Raw genomic sequence first — 26,616 nt, forward strand, 5'->3', positions numbered from 1 at the left:
GTGTTGCTATATTGATAGGAAGGTACCTACTTACTGGTACATTTAAGTTTATTGTGTTTATGGTATATACCTACCTACTTTGTAACACCAAGAAACAGTAGGATCAGTTGGCGAGATAGTCCAGTCACTTAGATTAGATATTAGAATTTTGGCAGTAAAAATTAAATATAATAAATGTCCCGAATAAATGAGTTGAGGCTTAGTGTGCTGTGTACACTGTGTAAGAACGAAACTGATGTAGGTAGTAATAATATCTTATAAAAGTCTGTAGAACTCGGAAGAGAAGATAGCACTACCCCAGTCGCCTGGCGACTGGGTCACGGGAACACCGAAACAATCAACAGCGACATCCGCCGAGGCGGACCCTTCGCCGGAGACCCACTCACGAGGTCCCACGCCACACGTCCGAGGCGCACCAACCCAAACGATGTGCGCCTCCCTCCCCCGGGGACCCAACGGGCGACAACGCGATCCCGCGCACGTGCGTCGCCCGCGTTATTTCCTTCGCCTCGTCCACTGTGCCTTCTGCTAGTCAGAGGGACACGCGGAGAAAGCTCCCCCTGCCAGGTCATTAGCCATAGCCAACAATATCCCTGAAGAGAAATTATTAGCCATATTACCGGGGTGCAGCGGCCCGAATATGATATAATTTAATATATATAATATCTTCGGCTCGGACGTATCCAAAAGGAACCAGCAGCATCCAGGCACACTGGGAGGTTACCTGGCTGGCATCCCAAGATAGCACTTCCTACTGGAATTGAAAGTAATAATAATGCCAATTGCCAACTATTTATTGCTTATCCTAATATACTTATCTACTACATTGCCATAAAAAAGTAGTAGGCGCCAAGATTAATTTAACTTTTAATATTCATTAATCATTATTCTGTAACAGTTTGCCATGCCAATCCACACTTGGTCAGTGTGGTGGTCTATGGCTAAACCCTTCTCATTCTGAGAGGAGTTGATGGGTTGATGATGATGATAAACATTACTATTCTAATGTACAATTTTATTATGTTGAATTGTTTTTCTTTAAATACTGCTAATCTATTTAAGCATATATAATAAATCAAACTGCTTTTATTTTAAATGCACTTAACTAACTAAACTTAATATTATTAATTTTTATTCTAAAATAAAGAACGATAAAATTCTATAAATTTCTATTTCTGAACATAGGATAAGTTGTCGCAATGACACATCCATGACAGGACGTCTATGAAGTCATATTGGAGGCAGTGATTCCCAAACATTATCGAAATCGTAATTATTTATTATTCTATTGATCATGAGCATGACGATACTTAGCAAACAAGAGGTTGGGTACTTATTAATAACTAGGTAGAGGTATATTTTTATTTCGGCTGACGTCGAAATGACGTAATTTCGATGTTAATGATAATGAGACATGTTCTAGCGCAATTGCAATTTGCAGGACTTTTAACATGATTTAGATTAAGGTAAAATAAGATGACTCAGTTATAAGCACAGATCTATACTTTAGTATAGATCCGTGGTTATAAGTTATAACTACAATACAAATTTTGTTACTGTACAACGAGGGGACGGACGCGACTTGACGTGAATCGTGATAGGAAGTAGGTTTGAGAAGCTTTGTCTTGAAAATTATACTCGACTCTGACGTCATCGTTATTGGTACGTCATACGTCAGCGGTCAGAAACTTTTCAAGGATGGATAAAAAAAAGTTAACTATAAACTACTAGGCCTCCTCAACTCAGTTATTAATCCAATAAAAGAATAAACCTTGAGCAAACAAGTAATTAACCGAGTGAATCAGATAATAAGTAATCTAACCTCTCATACCTTCATCCGTATTCATAATAATATCATAGTTTCTCTCAGTAATGCAAGAAATACGGCAAACGAAACATCGGTCTCGTACCTAAAGTTTTGTAAGTACTTTTTTTTACTATTTATCACTGTGTTTAACTTGGAAACCTTGGTCGTAGCCTTCAGTGAAGCGTGAAAAATCTTCTCCAAAAAACAATCGTTGATTTTTCACATAAACCGAATACGACAAACGCTGTAGAACAACTGTATCGTGAAATCGCATCAACTTATCTTATCAACATAGATTATGTACACAAGTGTTAAATTCATACTGTGTAATGGGCAGAACATTACATATCAGCATCCTTGTGGATACCGTGACGTGAAAACGGATTTTGTTGAGGACAAGAAAAACATGGAACGCAAAGATTTTACACTCAGTTTCCACAATCTTATAAAGCGAGGTAGTGTGTGTGTGAAGTGTTTGTGATTGTTTACTATTTTATTGTTAACATATGGTGTATTTATATAGTGGAAAACAAGGAAATAAGGTTTACTATAAGATGTAATTGGTGTTACAACGTTCGATTTATGTATCGCCAACTATGAATGCGATATATTCAAAATTTTAATCGTGTAATTTTAGATATGTACCTACAAATTGTTATGGCTTTTACTAAGCTACACTTTTTAATAATTAATCACTATGGTAATCCCTTGGTTACGTACTTAAAACAAACTTGAATAATAAATTAAAGAACATTTTAACAATGTTATAACATTATTGAAATAGACAAAAACAATATAACTTACTAACCACAGTAATCAGTTACATTTTAGTACCTCGTATAACTTTTTAGTTCCTAATAAGATTCAATTTTTTTTAAATAGATTTAACATGGCTTAGTTTACCAAGTTTGTACTTAAAAATTATCTATCTCTGTACCAAATTTCATCAAAATCGGTTGAACGGATGGGCTGTGAAAGGCTAGCAGACAGACAGACAGACACACTTTCGCATTTATAATATTAGTATGGATTAGGTCTTGATTTCTTGAAAACTATTTTTTTTTATTATTATTAGAAATCAGGGTTACTTTCTGACTGACCAAACAATTAAAATATCTTTATAAATATGGAAATATATCAAAATATCAAGGATAGTCACCTGAAAATCCATAGTTATCTTAATAATACAACTGGGCCTTTCCCGTTACCTACAATAATAAGCACAAAAATAGCAATGACTGTTATCAGTCCACTTCACGAAACAATGATCTACATATATGTACATATAATTATAATTATAATTTATTCATCATCATCATAATCATCAACCAATAGACATCCACTGCTGGACATGGACTCTTGTAGGGACTTCCACACGCCACAGTCTTGCGCAGCGGCGGCGCGCCGCCTGGATCCAGCGGCTCCCTGCGACTCGTCTGATGTCGTCCGTCCACCTAGTGGGGGTCTTCCAACTCTGCGTCTTCCGGTGCGAGGTTGCCATTCTAGCACCTTGGAACCCCAACGTCTATCGGTTGTACGAACTATGTGCCCTGCCCATTGCCACTTCAGCTTCGCAACTTGTTGAGCTATGTTGTTTACTATAGTTCTCCTACCGATCTCCTCATTTCTGATTTGATCACGTAGAGAAACTCCAAGCAGAGCTCTCTCCTTCGCCCGCTGAGTGACTCTGAGCTTTCTTATGAGGCCCATAGTTAGCGAGTTATAATTTAAGTAATTTACTTAATAATAATATGGTTATTATCAATCACCATAGTCTGTTTGCGTCCACTGCTGGTCATAGGCCCTCCCAAGAGCATGCCACCACACACGATCCTCCGCCTTTCTCATCCACCCACTCCCCGCAGCCTTCTTAAAGTCGTTAGTCCAGCAGGTTGGAGGTCGTCCTACACTGCGCTTTCTGATATGCGGTCTCCACTCCAGAACACGTCTGCCCCATCTGCCATCGGTTCTTATGGTTATTAGGTAGATACTTATTTAATGTGACTGTGTCTGTCCGCTACCTTTTCATGGCCCATGGAAAATCGGTACTACTACTACTACTACTACTACTACTACTACTACTACTACTACTACTACTACTACTTATATCTCGAAAAACCAAGGAGTTCCTACAGGATTCTTAATAACCTAAATCCATTTAGATAAAATCACAGCCATCATCTAGCAACTTGGGTACCTTCAAGTCAAGTGTGAATAGGCATCTTCTAGGCAAGCGCGCTCCATCTTAGGCTGCATCATCACTTGCCACCAGGTCTGATTGCAGCCAAGCGCTAGTCTATAAATTTAAAAAAAAAACCAATAAAAGTTTTTCTTTCAGATGAAGAACTCTACGGTTACACAAACTACGGAATGGAGACTCCCACACCGACCACCACACCAGGGGACTGCTTTCAGAATGTGTTTCAGAACTTGGACTCACTGTCTTCACCATGTTTGGACTCGGACTTTGATGAGAGCCTAGCAGTCCCAGAGTCCTTGTCGGTGATTGATGTAGAGAAGCATAAAGAGGAGACAGATGCTTCTGGTATGTTTTTACTGACCTAAGCTAACTGCCATACTCAGTCGCTTAATAGTTACCTACTTAAGTTTAGTTAAAACGAGACAGAGCTATATCTCTCACATAAATCTGTCTTGTTTTAACTCAATCTTAAGTAACGATTAGCGTCAGAGTACAGAGTATAAATATTACAAGCACTAAATTGTTTCCATGAAAACTGCACCAATTTAAATAAGTCTTTTTGCATTGTAAAAGAGACTATCAGCTTGATTTCATGTAATTAAATCCTATGTAGTTAAGATCTGATGAAGGAGGATGGAATCCCTCAACAGATAACAGCGAATTACTCTGTATGAACAGAAGTTGATTTTTTTTTCAATGAATTATTTATTAGAAGACTGAACATGAATAGAAAAATAGGTTAATAGAGGTTTCAAGTTAATCAAAAGGTTATCAACTCCATTTCATGTGCCAAATTGATAGTAAATAGTAAATATATTATGCTATCGCCAATTTTACTTTAGTTTGCAAAAATAAACAAAGGATTTACTTGCGAAATATCATTTTAACTTTTATAAGTATAGTACGTGACAGGTAGAGATAGCAATCGGGTGGGGACGCCCCGCACACCCGCACAGCCTCCGCGCTAACCCGGTGCGGGATAGCACGGGTGACGTACGAGTCGTCTCCCCGCCTCATACCCCGATTGCCATCTCAACCTGTCGCGCAGTATACCTACAGTACGCGGTCGAAAGTAATGTACAGAAGGCAAATTTGTAGAGCACTCTCTCTGTCGTTGAGACCGACAAAACATCATATAGGTATGAGTGACAGAGACAACGCTCTACAAATCCGAAATGTCATTCTAAAGACTGATGTACATTACTTTCGGCCGCGTAAGGAATTTCTACTTTCGATGATTCATTTGTTTTATCAGCTTATAATAGATATTATATGAAAGCAATATAATTGTATCTGTTTGACAACGTTTATGAGTCAGTTAATTGAATAATCCATGTTTTTCATGGCCTTCATTCTTGACATGCAACTATCACCGAAAGGCCATGGGAATAGCCTCAATAGCTCAACGGTTAAAAGTGCGGACTGAAATTCGAAAGGTCGCCGGTTCAAACCCCACCCCTTGCACTATTGTCGTACCTACTCCTAGCACAAGCTTCACGCTTAATTGGAGAGAAAAGGGGAATGTTAGTCAAGGGCCATGGCTATGTCCCTCCAGCGACGGTGCGGTGCGACAAGCGATCTGCATTTTGGGAAAATTTACAGTATAGCCATTTTAAATAACTAGCTTTTGCTCGCGACTTCGTCGGCGTGGACTACAAAAGTTCAATCCCCTATTTTTCCGCTCAGGGTTTGAAATTTCAAAAATCCTTTCCTAGCGGATGTCTATGTCATCATATCTGTATTCCAAATTTCAGCCCAATCCGTTCAGTAGTTTGAGCTGTGCGTTGCTAGATCAGTCAGTCTGTTTTAAGATGTAACTAACTGTCGTGAACTGTGCCTGTGCTTCGGTGAGCACATAAAGCCTTTGGTCCTGCGCCTGATCTTCGTCTCTCATCTCGCCTCTCTCCGGTCGTGTTGGATTGCTGTCCCATCCGGAGTGACACATGATCGCATAAGAGTCAGTGAACAGAGAGTGCACTTAATATGATGTATTATGTGTGCATTATTTATCTCCTGCTTGGCTAGTTGGCTGCCATAGTCGAATTTCGGTCAGGAATGGTTTATAAAGCTATGATAACTCTTAGAAAAATATCACTTGAATAATACTGATTATTCATACGATTAGATTTATTATGATTAGCCGATATAATCAATTTCTATTATATTGTGATTGGGTAAATGGACGATTAATTAATAATCTCTGAGGTGTTTGTATGTTATCATATTAAATTGATCATATAGGACTTAATATTACTTACATTATTTATCTATCAATTGTCTATGTCGATTGTCGATGATAAAATTGATAACTACCTATAATATGGACTTTTTCAAATCCTTAAGGCGGTAGTAACGGTATCTTCAACTTTTCATGTTCCCAGTGTTTCAATTTGCTATAAGTATTCTCATTTGTTAGTCTACAAGTTTTTACACAGAATGCATTATGCTCAGATTTAGAATAATTACGACTCTAAGGCTTGAGATCTATAGAGTGTACTTTGACTTTGACTTAAGTTTTAGTTAAAACCATAGATTAAAACAAGACAGATTTATGTCAACGATATAACGCTATCTGTAGATCTCAACTTAAATTTCCAATGCAAGTTATCCCTTGACTGCGATCTTATTTGGTAGTAGGGATGATGTAATCGAATGGTAGTTTAGGGCATAGTCCACCACGCAGCCCAAGTACAAATTAGCAGATTCCACACGTCTTTAGGAACATCATGAAAAACTCTCAGGCATACAGGTTTCCTAACTATTTTTTCCTTCAACATTAAAGCAACTCTGAAAAGTTATAGTCGCTTACTCCAATAGTTATCCAATTCCATATCCAATATCTAATACCTAATATGTTTCTTTTCAGCGCCACTAGCTACCTCAGTGCCATACAAAGCGATACACGCGCCTCCCGTTAAATTCAATTCGGTGCACAGGAAAGTGTTCATTCCGGGAGTTGAAATAAAGGTCAGATTCGTGGAGAACGAGAGGAGCGTTACCACACATTTGCTCAATCCTAATCTGTAAGTAGAGCTTTTCTATTAATACTCCTAAAGATTTCTATTGCACGGCGTACAGTTGGCGTAAGAGCTTGAAGCGGGCCATGCTCTGTACAGTACCCGGCAGAAAATATTGTACATCAACCTTTAGAAAGAGATAGCGGTTGTGTAGAGCGTTGTCTCTGTCGTTGAGACTGACAAAACGTCACATAGGTATGAGTGACAGAGACAACGCTCTACGAAGCCGAAACCTCTTTTAAAGGTTGATGCACGATAAATTTAAATAATTTATTCAAATTGGATACTATTGTACTTTTGTTTGTCCCGGGCACGTAGCCCGGGATCGGACCCCCGACCTCCGATTAGAAGGCGGACGTCCTAACCACTAGGCTATCACAGCTTAATTACATTGTCTCTAATCATTTCCAATACAATCAACCAAGAAATAAACTTCTAATGCAGCACAGCTGTTCTTAGATTTCCTATTTTTACCTTAGTAGTCACAAGAAGTAATCAATTCCGTTTATCATACAGTGGAAAAATGTACCTTCAGTATAGAATTCGATTACTCATCAGATTGTCTCTAGATAGGGACCCATTGATAGCTTGGCGGCTCGCCGTAAATAGATTTGTTGCGTCAATTATTGCTAACTGGTTTAATCTAATGGTTTCTATATATAAAAATCTCTCTCCTAATGCAAGGTTTATTGGTTTAACCGTGAAACCGTGGGAAAGATACGCGTGGGTGATGTTATATTTAGATTAAACTATAGTAGAGACTTTTTATTAGGCCACTTTTGTTAAAGAAAAACTGTCAAACATAGTCTATTAAATTAATGGTTCTACAGTACCCGGCAGGAAATATTTAACGACCTTTAGAAAGAGATAGCGGTTTTGTAGAACATTATCTCCAAAAGGTCACATAGGTATGAGTGACAGAGACAACACTCTATGAAGCCGAAATCTATTTCTAAAGGTTTGATGCACAATAAATTCAAATCATTTATTGAAATTGGGTGCTATTGTACTCTTTGTTTGTCAGATGTTGAACTTGTAATTTAATGATGTAGTGGTGATGAATGATATAGTAGCAATATTTCCAACCCGCTACTGTAGAATAGTTTATCTACTCTCATATCTTTAAATTCTAATTATCAAATCAAAATGTGTTACATATTGGCTTACCAAAGGCAACGCGTGGATTTTTAGAATAGAATAGAATATATTTTTATTCAAGTAGACTTATTACAAGTGCTTTTGAATCGTTAACTAGTTTAATTTCCCGACATGGTTTGAAAACCCGGAATCCAGAGCCGTTTAGCGACTTATGCTGACCATATTATATTTCTTTTAGATACACAATAAATCTTCAACATGGAGACTTCACATGGACAATCAAAAAACGCTACAAGCACATCCTGTATCTACACCAGCAACTGTCCTTATACAGGGCGTCCCTTAAAATTCCGTTCCCGACTAAAACACACAAGTCCAGACGAGCCAGTTTCAAAAATACGTTCGAAAGTGAGGAAAAAGCTGAAAAGGTAGCCTTGGAAGCTGTTCGTAGGAGCAACTCGACTAAGCGACGAGAAGGGAGGCCTAGGAAACGAAAAGGCGCTTTGCCCAGGTAGTGTTGCCAGGCGTCCGGATAAAGCCGGACACAGTCAGGCCTTTTGGTTGCATGTACGGCCAAATTAGACGGTGTCCGGCCTGTCCGGCTTTTGTTAGGCTTTTTAAATTTGGCCATTTTTTAAATTTTGCAATAATAGTAGGTGTGAAGAATGATGATTATTTAAATAGGACTGGTTCATTCATTCGGTTTGTTTAATTTTGGAAATAAGTAGTATTAATAAGTGATTATTAAAAAAAGATTGGTTCATTTATTTTATTGTTCTTTTATTAGAATTTGAGGATATTTTAAGGTAAAAAATATAAAAGCCTTGTTTTTTTTTTGTTATACTAAGACTGAAAAATTAAGGTTGTCCGGCCTTTTTACCCAAATGTCCGGCTAAACTGGCTGTTCTGTTCGGCTTTTCGGCTTTAAGATCTGGCAACCCTATGCCCAGGTATGGAAAATTCTAGGGAATTAATTTTGAATGAAGCTTTGTTACATATGTACTGCACACACACACTAACTGACAAAAGTCTTACATGATCTATATTTTGTAGGTTTCCTCGGAAACCAGAGGTGATGGTGACGTACGAAGGAATACAACTACGTATGAAGCAACTCGAAGAATATCTGTATAATCTACTCAACATATCCATTTACAGAAATCATCATGAAACGGTTAGTACATTTTAACTTATACTTTAATACTTAGTTCTTTCCATGTTTCCAATATTTCATCACCAACCTGCGTGATTTTCGTAAAATCTTTTCTTTGCTGTTACCTTTACCGGGTGTAACGAGAACCGGGACTCGAGACTCGACCGACTATTAAATGCTTTTTGTGTTTAGGTCGCCATTTTGATTGAGTGGTGGCAATAGCAATTATTGTGCTCTAATCAAGTTAATATTGCAGTTAGGTTATTATTAAAGGTAAACCCCTCGAATGCCTCTGCGCGTTGTGATTGATATTTAGTTTCACTTCTGGTATGTTTATACAAATCATTACTAAACAATGCTGTAGAGGTAGAATCCTTCAGTTCCAAATGTTTCCTTAATTTAAGGTGAAGTTCCTGGAAGTATCACAACTGTCGTTCATCACAGAGCTGGGCACGAAGGGCAAGGAAGGCATGATACAGAAGAGGACAGGCTCCACTAGGCCGGGCCAAGCGGGCTGCAACTGCTTCGGCCTGCTCGGCAATATGGTGTGTGTCAGGTCAGAACGCGGTAACCAGATAAATGCTATACTTTAAACATCATCATCATCATGATTAACCCATCGCCGGCTCACTACAGAGCATGGGTCTCCTCTCAGAGTAAGAAGGGTTTTGGCCATGTGCGGATTGGTAGACTTCACACACCTTTGAAAACATTATGGAGAACTCTCAGGCATGCAGGTTTCCTCACGATGTTTTCCTTCACCGTTAAAGCAAGTGACATTTAATTAATTAAAACGCACATAAAAATTCTGAAAACCATGAATTTGTGATTACATCACACAAAAAAAATGTGGTCATAAACTAATAATACACAAGTGGGGTATATCATATGAAAGGTCTTCACCTGTGCATTCTAAAACTGATTTTTATTTATTTTTATGCATCATAGTTTTTGAGTTAACATGCAAAATGTCGAAAAAATACGACTAATTACGGAACCCTCGTTGCGCGAGCCTGACTCTCACTTGGCTTTTGGCACTGCACTTTTTTTACCGGGGAAAATCAGAGTTCCCACGGCATTTTTAAAAACCTAAATCAACGCGGACGAAGTCGCGGGCATCAGCTAGTAGTTAATAAGAAGGATATTTATTACAGATGCAATTACTTCTGCACGGGGCTGGTGTGCGCGAAATGGCAGGAGCGCTGGTTTTTCGTGAAAGACACGTTCTTCGGCTACGTACGGCCGAGTGACGGAACCGTTAAAGGCATCATGCTTTTTGATCAAGGGTACGTTTATTTTATTTTATTTTATAGGAAGCCAACGGTATACAAAGAAAATTAATTATGACGACTTTATATAAAACTTAGGACTATCAATGTATACTCACTTACAGGCTAACTCAACATGCTTAATCTAAAACTAAGACATTCCTTGCATAAAATCTATAATAATTAAATTAATTACTCAATAAGCTAAAAGTACAATAATTCTTACAACTAACAATACGTTTTCTCACTTATGACACTTGTTTACAATCGAAGGTAGGCTCCTCAATAAAATTATAGACATACATAATCCTTTTAGTAATGTTTATTTCTCTCGAACACTATTAGCTATTTTATATCGTTTACTTCTTGAGAATTTGATTATTCACTTTATTAAGTTGTTCGTAAATTTTCGGCCGTGGACCGACATTAAAAATACGCCAAAAATTCTTATTTATAGACGTTACAATTTTTGAATCATGACTTGTAAAAATATGTCTACCAAAATTCAAATCAAGATTTATATTTTTTTACATTTATATTTCAGTCAAATGAAGACTTCTATATTTTCTTTATTTTACTCAAATCAGCCTCAAATATTAATTTATGAAATGATAAGTTAAAACTTGTAATATGCTAGTTATATATTATCATCATAATGACTAACCCATCGCTGGCTTACTACAGAGCACGGGTCTCCTCTCAGAATTTTAGACTATGGCCAAAAAGAAATTTTTTTGGTCATAGTCTACCGCGCTGGCCAAGTAGTTATATATTTTACATAGTTTCTTAGAGCATTTATTGTGTTTGTTATTTATTTGATAAATCTTAAATATTTTTTCTTGCATTAAAATTCGGAATAACTAATCTGTTTTTAATTATTATTACATGCAGCTGAAAACAAAATCGTAAGTCAAAATATTACGATAACAAGTTTTAAGATACAAAAACATTTTGCCGACTCCTTTTCAAAAATGAAATCTCGCGCGCGTTGAGTATACTTCAACTGTGCGTAAAGGTCCTCTAGAATTTATTTATTTCTATTCCAAAAACCAAAGGGGATTTTAAAAACACCTGCAGTCATTGCCTTGACCTAGTAAATAAATATTAATATTGCCTTAGGTTTGAAGTATCAAGCGGGATGTACTCCACTGGTCTCAGTCACGGATTGCAGATCCTGAACAATAGCAGACAGATGGTGATCAAATGCTGGACCAAGAGGAAAAGCAAAGAGTGGATGCTGTATTTGAAGACTGTCGCCAACCAATCCGGTAAGTTTATCATCCTGATGAGGCTCCCCCCCTCGACTTACCTAATACCCCGATTGTCGACTGTGATGATCGACCTGTCGCGAACTAAGTGTTCTCCCTCGCGCATTCTTACATTTTCGATGCTTGTGAAAGAATCAGTAGGTATACAAATATGGCTAAAGTCCTAAACAATAAAATTACATTCATTTTAGACATATTTTATTGTAATATAAGTAGTATTTCATTGAGGAAAACGACGAAAATATTCATTATTTTTCATCCCCATTTTTCTCTATCTAAACTAGGTATATTACGATAAAAATATGTCTGGAATGAACGTAACTTTATTGTTGAGAATTTGGTAACAAACCATTTTCCTTTCACAATAATTGAAAATGTTACACAGCGCCTTAAACTTTGTTCATACGAACAAAAAGTGTCGTACAAAGTTTTATACAATTATCGTGTCGTTCCACAAATTCTAAAATCTAAACCACAGAACAATTTCAACATTTATGAATATGAATATTAACGATTACCCTACCTTCCACAAATTAATTTTATCGTTTCTCACCTTTACCACCTGGGTGCCTGGTGCACTTCGATCGCCCTTTGTTTGAGATCCTTTTTTCCACATGCAAACTGTAGAATCAACCTCCTTTCGGCGATGTTCCCATTAGATTACAACATGGGGTTATTCAAGGAGCGGATCAACAAAGTCCTGAAAGACAAGCAACACATTGGCGGTTCCTCTGGTACTGCAAATGTTCATGGGTGGCGGTAATCACTTTACACCAGTTGGTGGCAATTTTTATTTAAAAAAAATCGTCTAGCATATTTCAATTTTGCTTATCTGTTTTGCCCAGCCCGTGAATTTACGTTCCCAAACGTGCATCACTCATTCGCGCCGCCGCGAGCCGCGACCCCCGTCAGAACACTAGTAGACGGTTCCGCGTACCTCTCAGCGGTAGCAGATGCCATGGAACTGGCCAGGGAGGAGATATTCATCGCCGACTGGTGGCTGAGCCCAGAAATATACCTGAAAAGGCCTGCTCTCAATGGCGATTACTGGAGACTAGACACACTGTTGAAGCGGAAAGCGGTAAATTTTCTCTGCAATTTTTTACAGTTGAATAATGAGCAGAATGATTAATGACAGACAATCAATGACAGCAGAGCCTCAATAGCTCAACGGGTAAAGGAGTGGACTGAAAACCGAAAGGTCGACGGTTCAAATCCCGGCCTTTGCACTATTGTCGTACCTTCTCCTAGCACAAGCTTGATGCTTAGTTAGAGAGGAAAGGGTAATATTAGTCATTTAACATGACGAAAATATTTCAGGAAGATTTCCAAAGCGGTTTTTTTAAGATGTTTCTAAGATGTTAATATTTTACACTTAGGCTACAGAATAAGAAATATTCGTTAACTAGCTGATGCCCGCGACTCCGTTCGCGTGGATTTCGGTTTTTAAAAAATCCCGTGGGAACTCTTTGATGTTCCGGGATAAAAAGTAGCATATGTCCTTCCCCGGGATGCAAGCTATCGTTATACCGAATTTCGTCAAAATCGGTTGAACAGATGGGCTGTGAAAGACTAGCAGACAGACAGACAGACACACTTTCGCATTTATAATATTAGTATGGATTACGGAAAAGCAGACTTGATGTTTGCTTATTTTAGCGATAATGTTTTTGTCTGCAGGCGCAAGGCGTGAAGGTGTGCATCATGCTGTACAAGGAGGTGGAGATGGCACTGGGTATCAACAGTTTCTACAGTAAAAGTAGATTAGCTAGCGAAAACATTAAGGTACAAGACTCAAAGTTTGATACGGAAAATATATGTTTTAGTAGCTCCATAAAATTATTATGTATTGTAACTTCCTAAAATATTCTTAAGACTCTACTGATGTATCCGTCAATCAATAGATACAAGGTATTGTAAATTGTAACATCAAGGGGAAAACAATTAAATTTAGTTTATGGACTCACTATTTGTATTTATAGTTACAAAAAAGTTATAGTAGTAAAGTTACATAATATTATTGTTACAGTGGTAAAGTTATAATTATAAAAAGTTATAATAGTAAATTAGTACTGATTCTGAGTACAACCTAATTTTAGAGTATTCACATCCTCTTCTTACTAATGTAATATGAAAAGGACAGTTTGACAGTTTTAAATTTAAGTTTTAGATGGTAAAACCCGTGATTTTAGCGCACTACAGTTAGCAACCTACTGTTTAAATTTGTAGCGTGCACTAAAATTTAGAGTCTTTAAATGTAAAATTCATGTTCTTTCCCTTTTTAGCATTGTTAAAAAGATACTCTAAATTTAGTTTAGAGAAAGACAACGGAATCGGTGCCAATTTATAGTTATTTGTGTTTATCATATAGGTGTTTCGACACCCGGACCACGCCAAAGTAGGTATATTCTTCTGGGCGCATCACGAGAAGATCGTCGTGGTGGACCAGACCGTCGCCTTTGTTGGCGGCATCGACTTGTGTTACGGGCGATGGGACGATCACAAGCATAGGTAACTTAGGAAGTTAGGATAGTAATCTCTGTGTTGTAATCCTCATTGCTGAGGGCCGTAACCCCTTTCGATTATTATTAACATAATGTTAAAAGTTTTCTTAGGATAATAGTTCGGTGAGTCACTAGATTCTATCCTCCAGATTTTGTTTAAGTTGTGTACTTTTCATTGAAAACACTTGAGTCACATTCATCTCGTTGAATTGATTTGTAGTTTGAAAATAGTAGTGGTAACAAGTAGGTATTTAGTATTTATGTAACTATATCCAAAAAAGGTGTTAAAATTTATCTCAATTTATTTATTTATATTTTAAAGTTAAGCTTATATAAAAGGCAGTATAATTTAGAACTACTTTTATGTCTCCAAAATGATATCCATTTTGAAATCCAAGATGGCAGTTATATTTTTCAAGTTGTACAGAAATCTATATAGGTCCTATTTGCGAGGATTTTCAGGGGTGTTGATTAGGAAAATGATGTAATGAAATCCAAAATGGCCGTCGTATTTTTTGACGATATGTATCGTACTAAACTGATATTCTGTGTCCGCTCCACAGACTAACAGACCTCGGCAACATCGCTCAACCAAAGAACTCTATAAAGAGCAAAAAGATCACCTCAAGTTCTCCCGGCGCGCGGCTGTATCTGTCACAGAGCAACGGCATAGAAGCCGCCATGGAACTCGCCAGATCATCCAGGGACGTAGTTATAGGACTCAATATGTAAGTTTACTTATTAGCCAAGAGCTCTATTAAAAAAACCGGCTAAGTGCCTGTCTGTCTGTCGGTCTGTCAAGAAACCTACAGGGTACTTCCCGTTGACCTAGAACCATGAAATTTGGCAGGAAGGTGGGTCTTATAGCTGGCATCTGGGGAATAATCTGAAAACCGTGAATTTGTGGTTACATCACACAAAAAAAAAATTGTGGTCATAAACTAATAATAATTAGTATTTTCAATTTTCGAAGTAAGATAAATATAACAAGTAGGGTATCATATGAAAGACCTTCACCTCTGCATTCTAAAACTGATTCTTATTTATTTTTACGCATCATAGTTTTTTAATTATCGTGCAAAAGGTCGAAAAAATACGACTGAATTACGGAACCCTCGTTGCGCGAGCCTGACTCGCACTTGGCCGGTTTTTTCGTTAGGGCTCGACTAGTTTTTGAAGTGAAGCCATGAACAGTCTGTAGCGCATTAGGAACTATGTACCAAGTTTTTTTTTCAAAAACTGAAAAAAGTTTTTGAAAATCCCTTATTTTAAACTGGGGTATCAAACAGGGACCTTTGCCGATATACGGGACCTAAAGCTCCCATAACATAGTTTTCTTTCGAGACGAGCTATAATCTTGCGTACTTCACTACCCGTATTTTATATATTTTAGACAGATAGAAGAAGACTTACAAGAAACCCAGTCCACCGACGAAGTACAAAAAGAAGACATTCCAAAACCTGAATCTCTAGTGTTGGAGCCTGGGGACCATTTATTGCAACAACTGGCCACACCGACCGACACAAAACCCGACGGTTCAGAACAAAAAAAGAACGTTCTTGACAAAATAAAGGACCAAGGAAAAGAATTCATCAGTATTATCTACCCTCCATACGAAGAAGAACTTAACGAACAGAAATTTGACGATTCAGAACGAAAAAAAGCTGAGAAATACGCTCGTTCTAATGACGAAGTTCTCTTAACGGATGCTCTAGGCATCAGGCCAAGGTCTATAACTGAACCAGCACCGTTAGCTCAAGTGATCGAAGGCAGAGTGATCACTGAGAGTACCAAAAAAACCTTGGAAGACATAGAGGGGAACTCAAAATTGTGGATCGGAAAGGACTACGTCAATTTTATTGTTAAGGACTTTAATAATTTGGATCTGCCATTTGTAGGTGAGAAAAATTTCTACTATGTAATTTACTAGGGAATCCGTTTTTGCCACTGTGCACTGGTCCAATCCGACAAAACTAATCTAAATATATAAAAGGAAAAGGTGACTGACTGACTGATCTATCAACACACAGCTCAAACTACGGGATGGATCGGGCTGAAATTTGGCATGCAGATAGCTGTTATGACCAGTGGCGTGCACAGGGTTTGAACCTAGGGTAAGCAGTAGTTAGCTAACTACCTATTTAATGACAGGTCATCATGAAAAATGAGCACTCTATGACCAGCACGCCACTGGTTATGACGTAGGCATCCGCTAAGAAAGGATTTTTAAAAATTCAACCCTTAAGGGGGTGAAATAGGGGTTTGAAATTTGTGTAGTCCACGCGGACAAAGTCGCGAGCATAAGCTAGTTTTGTATAAAAAAACTTACTAATTAAATTAGTTTTGCATAGGTTACATTTCTTGACACTTCCTAAAACATTCAGATAATCCCATGCCGATTTATAACAACGAAATCGGTGCCAATGTTCTACAAATCCGCTAGCTCCTGCTAAAGGTCGATACATTATTTTTGTACTTCTAAGTATTATAGGCTTACCCAGAAGTATCATTTCGCGATTTCAGACTTAGTGGACAGGAACACAACGCCCAGAATGCCGTGGCACGACATCGGCGTGGCGGTGCAGGGCGCGGCCGCGCGCGATGTAGCCAGGCATTTCATACAGCGGTGGAATGCTATCAAGTTGGAGAAAGCCAGGTAGGAGCATCATCATCATCATGATCATGATCAACCTATCGGTGCAGAGCACGGGTTCCTCTCAGAGTAAGACTTGGCAGACTTCACGCACCTTTGAAAGCATTATGGAGAACTCTCAGGCATGCAACTATCCTCACCTGCTTTACTTTACTTCACCGTTAAAGCAAGTGATAGGAACATAGCGTATGCTATAAAGAGTGCCTGTCCAATAAAGCGGAGTGAAGCAAACGTGTTTAGTCGACCAATCAGATTTTTGAGAGGTTGTTGGGCTGACTTAGCAGCGTGTTAGCAAGACCCGCAGGCAAATGTGAGAAAAGTACTATACAAGTCTCGGCCGAAATAGCTTTAAGGGTGCCTTCTAATTTGCCCCAAAGTGGCCGCGTGGAGGCAGCGTGGTTTCAACGCTGCGGCTGCGCTGTCTCCGTATAATTTCGATCGATGAACTGACGCGCGGCCGTGGCACAGGTATAGCGCTGCAGTCGCGCTGTTTATATGGATGTACAAAGCAGCGCTGCAGCCCCGCTGCCTTCTTGCGGCAATTTTGAAGGCACCCTTAACGACCTCGTTTAGTTAAAAAGGACGAGGAAGCCAGTCGAAAATCACATCACAGGAGTCTAAAATCACTTCGGAAGTACACGGCTTGACCTCGCCCTTTCAATATTACTCAGCCGTCAATTGCTATATTTCAGTCCTGGACAGCAATGTACTATTTACTTTTTAGAACATACTAGTCAAGTACCTTTTGTTTCAGACAAAACACAAACTACCCGTACCTATTACCAAAAACGTACACCGACATCAAACCTCTGCAAGACTTGGAACAACTGCTCAACCTTGACTTTATCAACGCTTCGTGTCAGGTCAGTGCTACCCTAACATTGAATTCTCCATCTTTTTCTCCAGTCAAAATTACATTTATAGAAATATACGTGTAGAAGCTTCGCTTCTGTCGGGCTTACCCTAATGCCGGATTTTTTTTATTATTTAACTAGCTTATGCTCGCGACTTTGTCTGCGTGGATCACACAAATTTCAATCCTCTATTTCACCCCCTTAGGGGTTGAATTTGCAAAAATCCTTTTTTAGCGGATGCCTACGTCATAATAGCTATCTGCATGTCAAATTATACCCCGATCCGTCCAGTAGTTTGAGCTGTGCGTTGATAGATCAGTCAGTCAGTTAAGCCTATATATATATATATTTAGATATCTCGTACGAACAGGTGTTACGCAGCGTCTCCTGCTGGTCGTGCGGCTTTCTGGACCCCGATACAGTGGAACAGAGCATCCACGAGGCTTACGTGGACACGATTACGCGCGCGCAGCACTACGTCTACATCGAGAACCAGTTCTTCATCACGCTGTCGAGGACTAGCCTCACTGTGAGGAACCAGGTCTGTACAAGATCGTACTTTTTGAAATGAAACTTCTTTAGGTGCCGAAGAAACAAAAGAAGTGGAGGGGTTGACAATATATGGGAGCAGGGTGGATTCGAAACTAGTCGGATATTGGACTCGCGCAATGAGGGTTCCGTACTACAGTTGTATTTTTTCGACATTTTGCACGATAATTCAAAAACTATGATGCATAAAAATAAATAAAAATCTGTTTTAGAATGTACAGGTGAAGACCTTTCATATGATACCCCACTTGATATAGTCACTCACTTCGAAAGTTGAAAATACTAATTAGTAGTTCATGACCACAATTTAATTTTGTTTGTGTGATCTAACCCTAAATTCACGGTTTTCAGATTTTCCCCAAATGTCAGCTATAAGATCTACCTACCTGCCAAATTTCATGATTCTAGGTCAACGGGAAGTACCCTGTAGGTTTCTTGACAGACAGACAGACAAGAAAGTGATCCTCTAAGGGTTCCGTTTTTCCTTTTGAGGTACAGAACCCTAAAAAGTAGCCTGTGTCACTCTCAAAATCACATAAATCTGTTATTAATGGGGGTGATGGGGTAATTAGTGTATTCGGTGCCCGTATGCCGCTTCAAATAATCTACTATATTCTTCCTATAATAATTAATCAATCATTTTGCATGGGATCTTTATCGTATATCACCACAGATAGGCGAGGCGCTGTTCAACCGCATCATGCGCGCCCATCGTGCTAACGAGACGTTTCGCGTGTACGTGGTGATGCCTCTACTGCCGGGCTTCGAGGGCGAGGTGGGCGGGCCCTCCGGCACCTCGCTGCATGCCGTCACGCATTGGAACTATCAGAGCATCAGCAGGTTTGTGTTGACCCTTAGACAATCATCATCATCAACCGATAGACGTTCACTGCTGACATAGGTCTCTTCTAGGGACTTCCACATGCCAGGTCTTGCGCCGCCTGAATCCAGCGGCTTCCTGCGACTCGTCTGATGTCGTCCGTCCACCAAGTGGGGTGTCTTCCAACACTGCGTCTTCCGGTGCGAGGTAGCCTTTCCAGCACCTTGGGACCCCAACGTCTATCGTTTTTACGAACTATATGCCCTTTTTTTTTTCAACGCTGGGAAATCCGTTTACGCATCCCCCCCTCCTGGAAGCCAGCCAGCTAATAAGCCAGCCAACCAACTGGAGGGAAGGTATGTGGGACGGCCGGCCGAGAGGCTCGGATGCCCGAAGGCATCCAAAAGGGACCAGCAGCACCCAGGCACACTGGGAGGTTACCTGGCTGGCACCCCACGAACTATGTGCCCTGCCCATTGCCACTTCAGCTTTGCAACCAGTTGAGCTATGTCGGTTACTCTAGTTCTACTGATCTCCTCATTTCTGATTTGATCCTATACTAGTAGTATGGTAGTAGGGATCCTATACTAATAATAAAACGGCAAGGAGGGAACTAGATCAAAAACTTTACATGTATAAGCATGAATATTTGAGCCTCAATAGCTCAACCGGTAAAGGAGTGGACTGGAAACCGAAAGGTCGACGGTTCAAACCCCGCCCGTTGCACTATTGTCGTACCTACTCCTAGCACAAGCCTGACGCTTAGTTGGAGAGGAAAGGGGAATATTAGTCATTTAACATGACTAATATTCTTTATAAAAAAAAAAAAAAAAATTGCATATTTCAGGAGCAAAGAAGCAATAATCACGCGTCTCTACGAAGCAGGTGTGACAGACCCATCCACCTACATCACCTTCCACGGTCTGCGTACACACGCATCGCTCGACGGCGAACCAATCACGGAGCTGGTCTACGTGCACTCCAAACTGCTGATCGCGGACGACCGATACGTCATCTGTGGAAGCGCCAACATCAACGATAGGAGCATGATCGGGAAACGGGACTCCGAGATTGCGGTTCTATTGCAGGTACCAAATGACGTCACAACTGTAACATTAAGGGAGTTTTAGATTGAAAATATTTTTAATTAGCTCGTTTTCTAACCCCATACGAGTGAAGGCGCTGTTCATAAACAACGCCTCAATGCATCGACCAAAAAAAACTCAGTAACCTTATATTATCACCTTCCGCGGTCTGCGTACACACGCATCGCTCGACGGCGAACCAAACACAGAGCTAGTCTACGTGCACTCCAAACTGCTGATCGCGGACGACCGATACGTCATCTGTGGAAGCATGATCGGGAAACGGGACTCCGAGATTGCGGTTCTATTGCAGGTATCAAATGACGTCATAGCTGTAACATTAAAGGAGTTTTAGCCTGAGAATATTTTTAATAAGCTCGTTTTCTTACCCCATACGAGCCAAGATGCGGTCTACAACCAACACCTCAATGCATCGATCAAAAAAAAATTGGTAACGACTAACGCTTCGCTTTAAAATCGAACTTCAGGTGGTGGTCACACTGTTGTTCATACAAATAACTCCCCTGATGTATAAAAATGACATCGTCAGAATAGGCTACTTGACAATTTTTTTAAGTTGGTCTTAAATGGTTAATATTTGTCCTATTATATCAAAAAAATTAACACTATATTTTTTTGCGCCCTAAAAACGCTGTGGTTATACTGTTGTTTACAAATGCATGACGTCAGAGCACAGATAATCTATCGGCCAAACATGGCCGACAGTGTTTTCACCTGTCTAAGAAAAATATTTTTTTAAATTAAAGTTTTACGGTTTTTAGGGCGCAAAAAAATATAGTGTTAATTTTTTTGATATAATAGGACAAATATTAACCATTTAAGACCAACTTAAAAAAATTGTCAAGTAGCCTATTCCACCGAACTAAAAATCAGAGTATAGCTATTATGACATAGACATTCGCTAAGAAAGGATTTTTGAAAATTCAACCCCTTATAGGTAGGTGTAGTCCACGCGGACGAGTATAAGCTAGTCCTTAGAATTAGGAAGGGAAATCGTAGGTACTTTTGACATGACAGTTACAGAGACACAGAGCTGAAATGGCGAGTGAGTTCTCATTTTGTGCGGACTATGCTAACCTTGCAGTTCAACAACCGTAACAAGCCGAACATTTCCAGGACGAACAATTCGACGACGGTGTGATGAACGGCAAGCCGTTCCCGTGCGGGCGCGTGGCGGGCGGGCTGCGCAGGCGCCTGTTCCGCGAACACTTGGGCCTTATGTACGATGACGTCACGGGGGGCCTGCACGACCCCTGCGCTGACAACTTTTACAGACACGTCTGGAAGGCCACGTCCACGCGGAACACCGAGATTTATGAGGAGGTATGCTTTCTTAGACAAATTGCTAATACGCGTGGCCGCCATTTTAGTGACGTCAGCACTAGAATGAAGTTTCGAGCTGATGGTATATTTTAATTCGGCTGACCGCTGACGTCTATTTCGATGTTAATGAGACATGGTTCCAGCGGAATAGCAATTTGCGGGACGTATACTGATTTTGAGCACAACTAAATTTTAGAGTATTCGCATCCTCTTCTTACTAATGTAATATGAAAAGGACAGACACAGTTTGATTGTTCTAAATTTAATTTAAATTTGTAGCGTGCACTAAAATTTAGTCTTTAAATGTAAATTACTTAAAACGCACATAGCTCTGAAATGTTAGAGATGCGTGCCCGGGATCGAACCCTTCGAAAAGAAAAGAAAGGAAAAATGTCTAATTTGATTTTTTAACAGATTACTATGGATAAGTAACTCAATTATTATATATTTTTGCAGGTTTTCAATACGATACCAACAGACGCGGTACACACTTTCGCGGAGCTAAAGAAATATCAAGAGGAGCACAACCAATCACTCTGGCATAAAGACCCCGCGCTCGCGTACAGGAAAATCGACCTTATTCAAGGCTTCTTGGTCGACATGCCGCTAGATTTCCTTTGCAACGAGACCTTGACTCCGAGGAATACATCCATGGAAGGGATGATGCCAACATCTTTATGGACGTAGATTTTTTACCCGGATATGGGAAAATCTACCTTATCGAAGGCTTTGTAGTTGACATGTAGTTCAATTTCCTTTGCAACGAGACATTGGCGTCGGTACTGATGTTTTTCTATTAACTAAATGTTATCTGCATCTTTTTCTTTTTAATATTGCTTAAAAAGGACGGAAATTAATTTTAAATTATTTTTTTACAAAATTTAAACAATAGGTTTATACGGTTTTAGGACACGAGGATTGACAGTTCTAAATGTCTGTCCCTTTCTTATTACATTGATAAGAAAAAGATGTGAATACTCTAAAATTTAGTTGTGATCAGAATCAGTGCCATTGTCTCCCATAAATATATCCATGGAAGGTATGATGACAATCTCTTTTTGGATAGATTTTTCTCTCATAAATAAAATCTACCTTGTTTATCAATTCACTAGCTGATGTCCGCGACTTCGCGTGGATTTAGGTTTTAAAAAATCCCGTGGAAAATCTTTGACTTTCCGGGATAAATAATAGCCTATGTCACTCTCCAGGTCTTTAACTATACCCATGCAAAAAATCACGTCAATCGGTTGCTCCGTTGCGACGTGATTAAAGGACAAACCAATAAACCAACAAACAAACACACTTTCGCATTTATAATATTATGGGTAGTGATTCCCAATGCTTTACATTGGGAATTAATAAAACAATGTAGATTTTATTTAGATAAATAAAAAATATTTATTTACGTTGGCCAATTTATGGTGCATGACAATTTACTCAATACTCTACTACCAGTTCGGAAAGCAGGTTCTACTGAGAAGAGTAACTCGGCAAAACCTTAGCAGATGCACTTTTAATTTTTATCTCATTCAAATATCCTTAAGTTGACCTCACGCGGAGTGCGGTGACCTTGAGGCTTGAATTCAGGAAATATTATGATGCCCCCAGTATTTGCCTATGGGTCATAACAGAGCTGTATTTTTTTAGAATTTTTACTATTAAATAAAATTGAATCCTATATGAACAAATAAGTAATATACTTAAAATATTTGCTACTTACTTTTGTGCTATTTATAAAATAAAACGGTGCTTATGACATTTTATTACAAATTTGAATAAGTTAGTTACTACAATTTGACACCAGGGGTCTTCTCACGCCTCCAAGAATAGAAGCGGGGGAAATCCGTTCGGGGCGAACTACAATTTCTGTACATATGTATCTATTTATACTAGTTTATGCCCGCGTCTTCGTCCGCGCGGACTAGGGGTTGAATTTTCACAAATCCTTTCTTATGGGATGCCTATGTCTTAATAGCTACTTATCTGCATGCCAAATTTGAGCTCGATCCGTCCAGTGGTTTGAGCTGTGCGTTGATAGATCAGTCAGTCAGTCGGTTAGTTAGTCAGCTTTTCCTTTTATATACAAAGAAAATAGGTCCATGAAGAATAAAAGCGATATCTTTAAGCCTATGTTCTTTCTCTCTCTTAAGGCATAAGTGGCCTAGTGTGCCTGTCCGCTGAAGCGAAGCGGAGCGGAGGCGTTTCAGCGAACCAATCAGATTATTGACAGCTGATCATGTGACAATTTTATTACATAATCATCCTTATTATCCATACTAATAATTTATTATAAACGCGAAAGTTTGTCTGCTAGCTTTTTCACACCCCACTCGTGTGAAGTCTTTTTTAAATTCCATTTCAAGTTAGCCCTTTGCTGCTATCTCACCTGGTGGTAAGTGATGTTGCAGTCTAAGATGGTAGCGGGCAGTGGCGTGCACAGACTTTTAAGCTACAGTAGGCATTAGTTAGGTAGGAACCTGTTTACTGGCAGGTCATAATGAAAAATATGCATTGAGCTGATACAACTGGGGTAAGCAGTGCATTTAAGCCTCTATGACCTGCACGCCACTGGTAGCGGGCTAACTTGGAAGGAGTATGACAATTTTTATTACAGCGGCACCCTTATGGATTTTTACACGGCATCGTACCGTAACGCTAAATTGCTTGGAGGCAATATACCAGTAGTCATTAATAATGTGATTGGTTTGTTGAGAACATCTTCGCTTCAGTGAACATGCGCCCTTATTCTTATTGCACATTCCGATAATATTATTTGATCTACCTCTAAACTCTAACATTTTAAATACATTCTGTTTTCATTTCCATTCATACGTACCTGTATCTGAAAACGTCATTCGAATTTTTGCCTCATTTTTGTATTTAAGTGCCTACTTACTTGCCTAGCTAGACTAGATAAAATAATATTTACCAGTTTACTAAGAAAATTGATATTCAATAATATATGTATAAATTTCTAATTTTACTTTTAGAACAATAATCAAAATAAAGATAACAGATATATAACTAATGCATCAATATTTACAAGAGTCCTATATTAATAAACCTTACTATCTAACCACGTCGTCAAATAGTCCGCCCCGGGTTTGCCCCTGGACCAAAGGCACAAAGGTGCCTATCAAGCTGAGCACCATTGCTACGCTGAATGGCGATGGGCAATCTTTGGACCAGGTAGACCCCAGAAAGATAATAATTTAGAATTATTATAACAAAATTAATTACCTATTAGGTAATTAATTAGTCGTCCTATTAATTTATTATGAAGTTTTTTCTAGATAATTTCTTATGAGATTATATTTATTTATAAAAAACCTAAGTATTAATGCTTTTGGAATAATGTGAAAACTCTCTCAACTTGGTCTAAAGTTTTGAAGTTTGAATCCTTACCTAATAATCACGTGACGTTATTGTAGGTAGGAAAAATAGGTATACGGTTCTGGTTGGTTTTTATACTATTTAATGAACATATTTTATAGTGCATATACAGGTGTAACCAGAACTCTAGCAAAAACTTAGCGCTGTTTTTATACTAGGTACCTAAATACAATGCAATATCAATAATAATTTGCCTCATTTTGTAGTTTTAGTAATTTAGTATTTTTCAAACCCGCATTGTATAGCGTGCAAAACTCGGGTCAATGCCCCGCCTACGACGTGGTAATGACTCCGAGTGGCCTACTTACGCAACGTTCGTTGGCCTCTTGCGTCAGTCAGATGTTTTATTTTCAATATATCGAAAGCTTTTACAAAATGGTAGGACTTTTTATATATTTTTTTTCACACTTTTTTTTTGTGGTATCATATCAGTAATCATCAGTAGTATCACCTGTCTTCGTTTTTGCCAGCGTTCTGGTTACTTACACCCTGTATTTTGAGAACGCAATTCCCATTTATGCTCTATGTGTCAACTGCATTTCAAAAGTAGGTACCTACCTACGATTTTAGTCCTTAATGAGACAGTTGAAACATAGCAATTAATATGGCGAGTGCGTTCTCAAAATTATGCATTAAGTAAGTACCTACACTTTCCATTTCCAAGTGGAAATGTGGTGGCCATACTGTTACGCTAAGGCCGCTATTACACTTGTACAGCCAACAACAAAGCTAGGTTTACACCCGCCAGTACAAGCGACTATGTGGACGGGTGCAAACCAGGCTTTGTTGCTGACTCTACCCTACCTAAGTTTTACGTGAATTGTAATCGCGGCCTAACAGTTTTATGTACCTACAATTAGAACGTTTTTGATGCCGACTGTACCTTTTACTATCATAATTCCAACCCTAAGCTTCCATTCCATTTTGTTTAGAGCTATAGAAATATAGCTTTATTTTAGTATTATTTCTATGAATCCTGGCATTTTGTTAGGTACAGCATTTTTATTATGTATTAAGATTTGACTAATATATATATATTTATTATTATTGATTAATGTTACAACATAAATATTTAACTTTATTATTTTATTTAATGTAATTAAAAATGTTATGTCAAGAATCGCAATAAAAACATGTAAAAATATAATTGTCTCAAAACCATTTTTATTATTGTTTATTATTTGTAAATTTTAATTAATTATTAATAAATTATCAAAGTACCTTATTAATGTTTGTGCTGTTTTACCGTTTATGTCTTGTTCAAATGTTTTGTATTGTGATGAAAGTAATAAAGTTTATTATATGGAATAATTGTTGTTTTTTAGGGTTCCGTACCTCAAAAGGAAAAACGGAACCCTACGGCGTACTTCCCGTTGACCTAGATTTTTATTAACTGTTTAAGAAGCAGTTTTTAAAAAAGGGTTATGTTGGCCAAATTAGGTACCTACCCAGGTTCCTAATAAGGGCCATAATAAAACTGATTAAATTTTAATTATTTTATAATTTATTACATTTCATGTAAAATGGTTATTAAATAATGACTACTAAGTAATATTAGGTAAATTGCATGCAAATTGTGCAGAAACTTAGGTGGGCCTTATT

At 38.6% G+C, this 26,616-nt stretch overlaps 1 protein-coding gene across 3 annotated transcripts; it reads left to right on the forward strand.

The window, feature by feature from the left end:
- Window positions 1-1,676: 1,676 nt before the first annotated feature.
- On the forward strand, window positions 1,677-26,290 carry Pld (Phospholipase D). 3 transcript variants are annotated; one of them, XM_069499345.1, is made up of 20 exons: window positions 1,677-1,920; window positions 4,146-4,352; window positions 6,874-7,030; window positions 8,361-8,633; window positions 9,176-9,296; window positions 9,680-9,831; window positions 10,430-10,561; window positions 11,663-11,811; window positions 12,657-12,892; window positions 13,492-13,596; window positions 14,183-14,322; window positions 14,879-15,043; window positions 15,709-16,214; window positions 16,840-16,972; window positions 17,724-17,832; window positions 18,194-18,364; window positions 19,046-19,212; window positions 20,040-20,280; window positions 21,415-21,621; window positions 22,078-26,290. In XM_069499345.1, exons 2-20 carry the CDS (start codon window positions 4,178-4,180, stop codon window positions 22,306-22,308), a joined length of 3,570 nt encoding a protein of 1,189 aa, XP_069355446.1. In that variant the 5' UTR covers window positions 1,677-1,920; window positions 4,146-4,177; the 3' UTR covers window positions 22,309-26,290. The 3 variants fall into 3 exon arrangements, with proteins under 3 accessions (XP_069355446.1, XP_034825499.1, XP_069355447.1); XM_034969608.2 differs by lacking the exon at window positions 1,677-1,920 and adding an exon at window positions 2,091-2,262; XM_069499346.1 differs by lacking the exon at window positions 1,677-1,920 and adding an exon at window positions 2,272-2,349.
- The last annotated feature ends 326 nt before the right edge of the window (window positions 26,291-26,616 follow it).

This window comes from Maniola hyperantus, chromosome 6, assembly GCF_902806685.2.
Source record: "Maniola hyperantus chromosome 6, iAphHyp1.2, whole genome shotgun sequence".
Taxonomy (NCBI): domain Eukaryota; kingdom Metazoa; phylum Arthropoda; class Insecta; order Lepidoptera; family Nymphalidae; genus Maniola; species Maniola hyperantus.

What these genes read in the sequence shown, in the direction of transcription:
- Pld (XM_034969608.2), top strand. Translation starts at nt 2,106, where the DNA reads ATGTACACAAGTGTTAAATTCATACTGTGTAATGGGCAGAACATTACA. An exon ending in ATCATGCTTTTTGATCAAGG is followed by an intron (nt 10,562 to 11,662) that starts GTACGTTTATTT and finishes ATATTGCCTTAG; the next exon opens with GTTTGAAGTATCAAGCGGGA. An exon ending in TTTGGATCTGCCATTTGTAG is followed by an intron (nt 16,215 to 16,839) that starts GTGAGAAAAATT and finishes TCGCGATTTCAG; the next exon opens with ACTTAGTGGACAGGAACACA.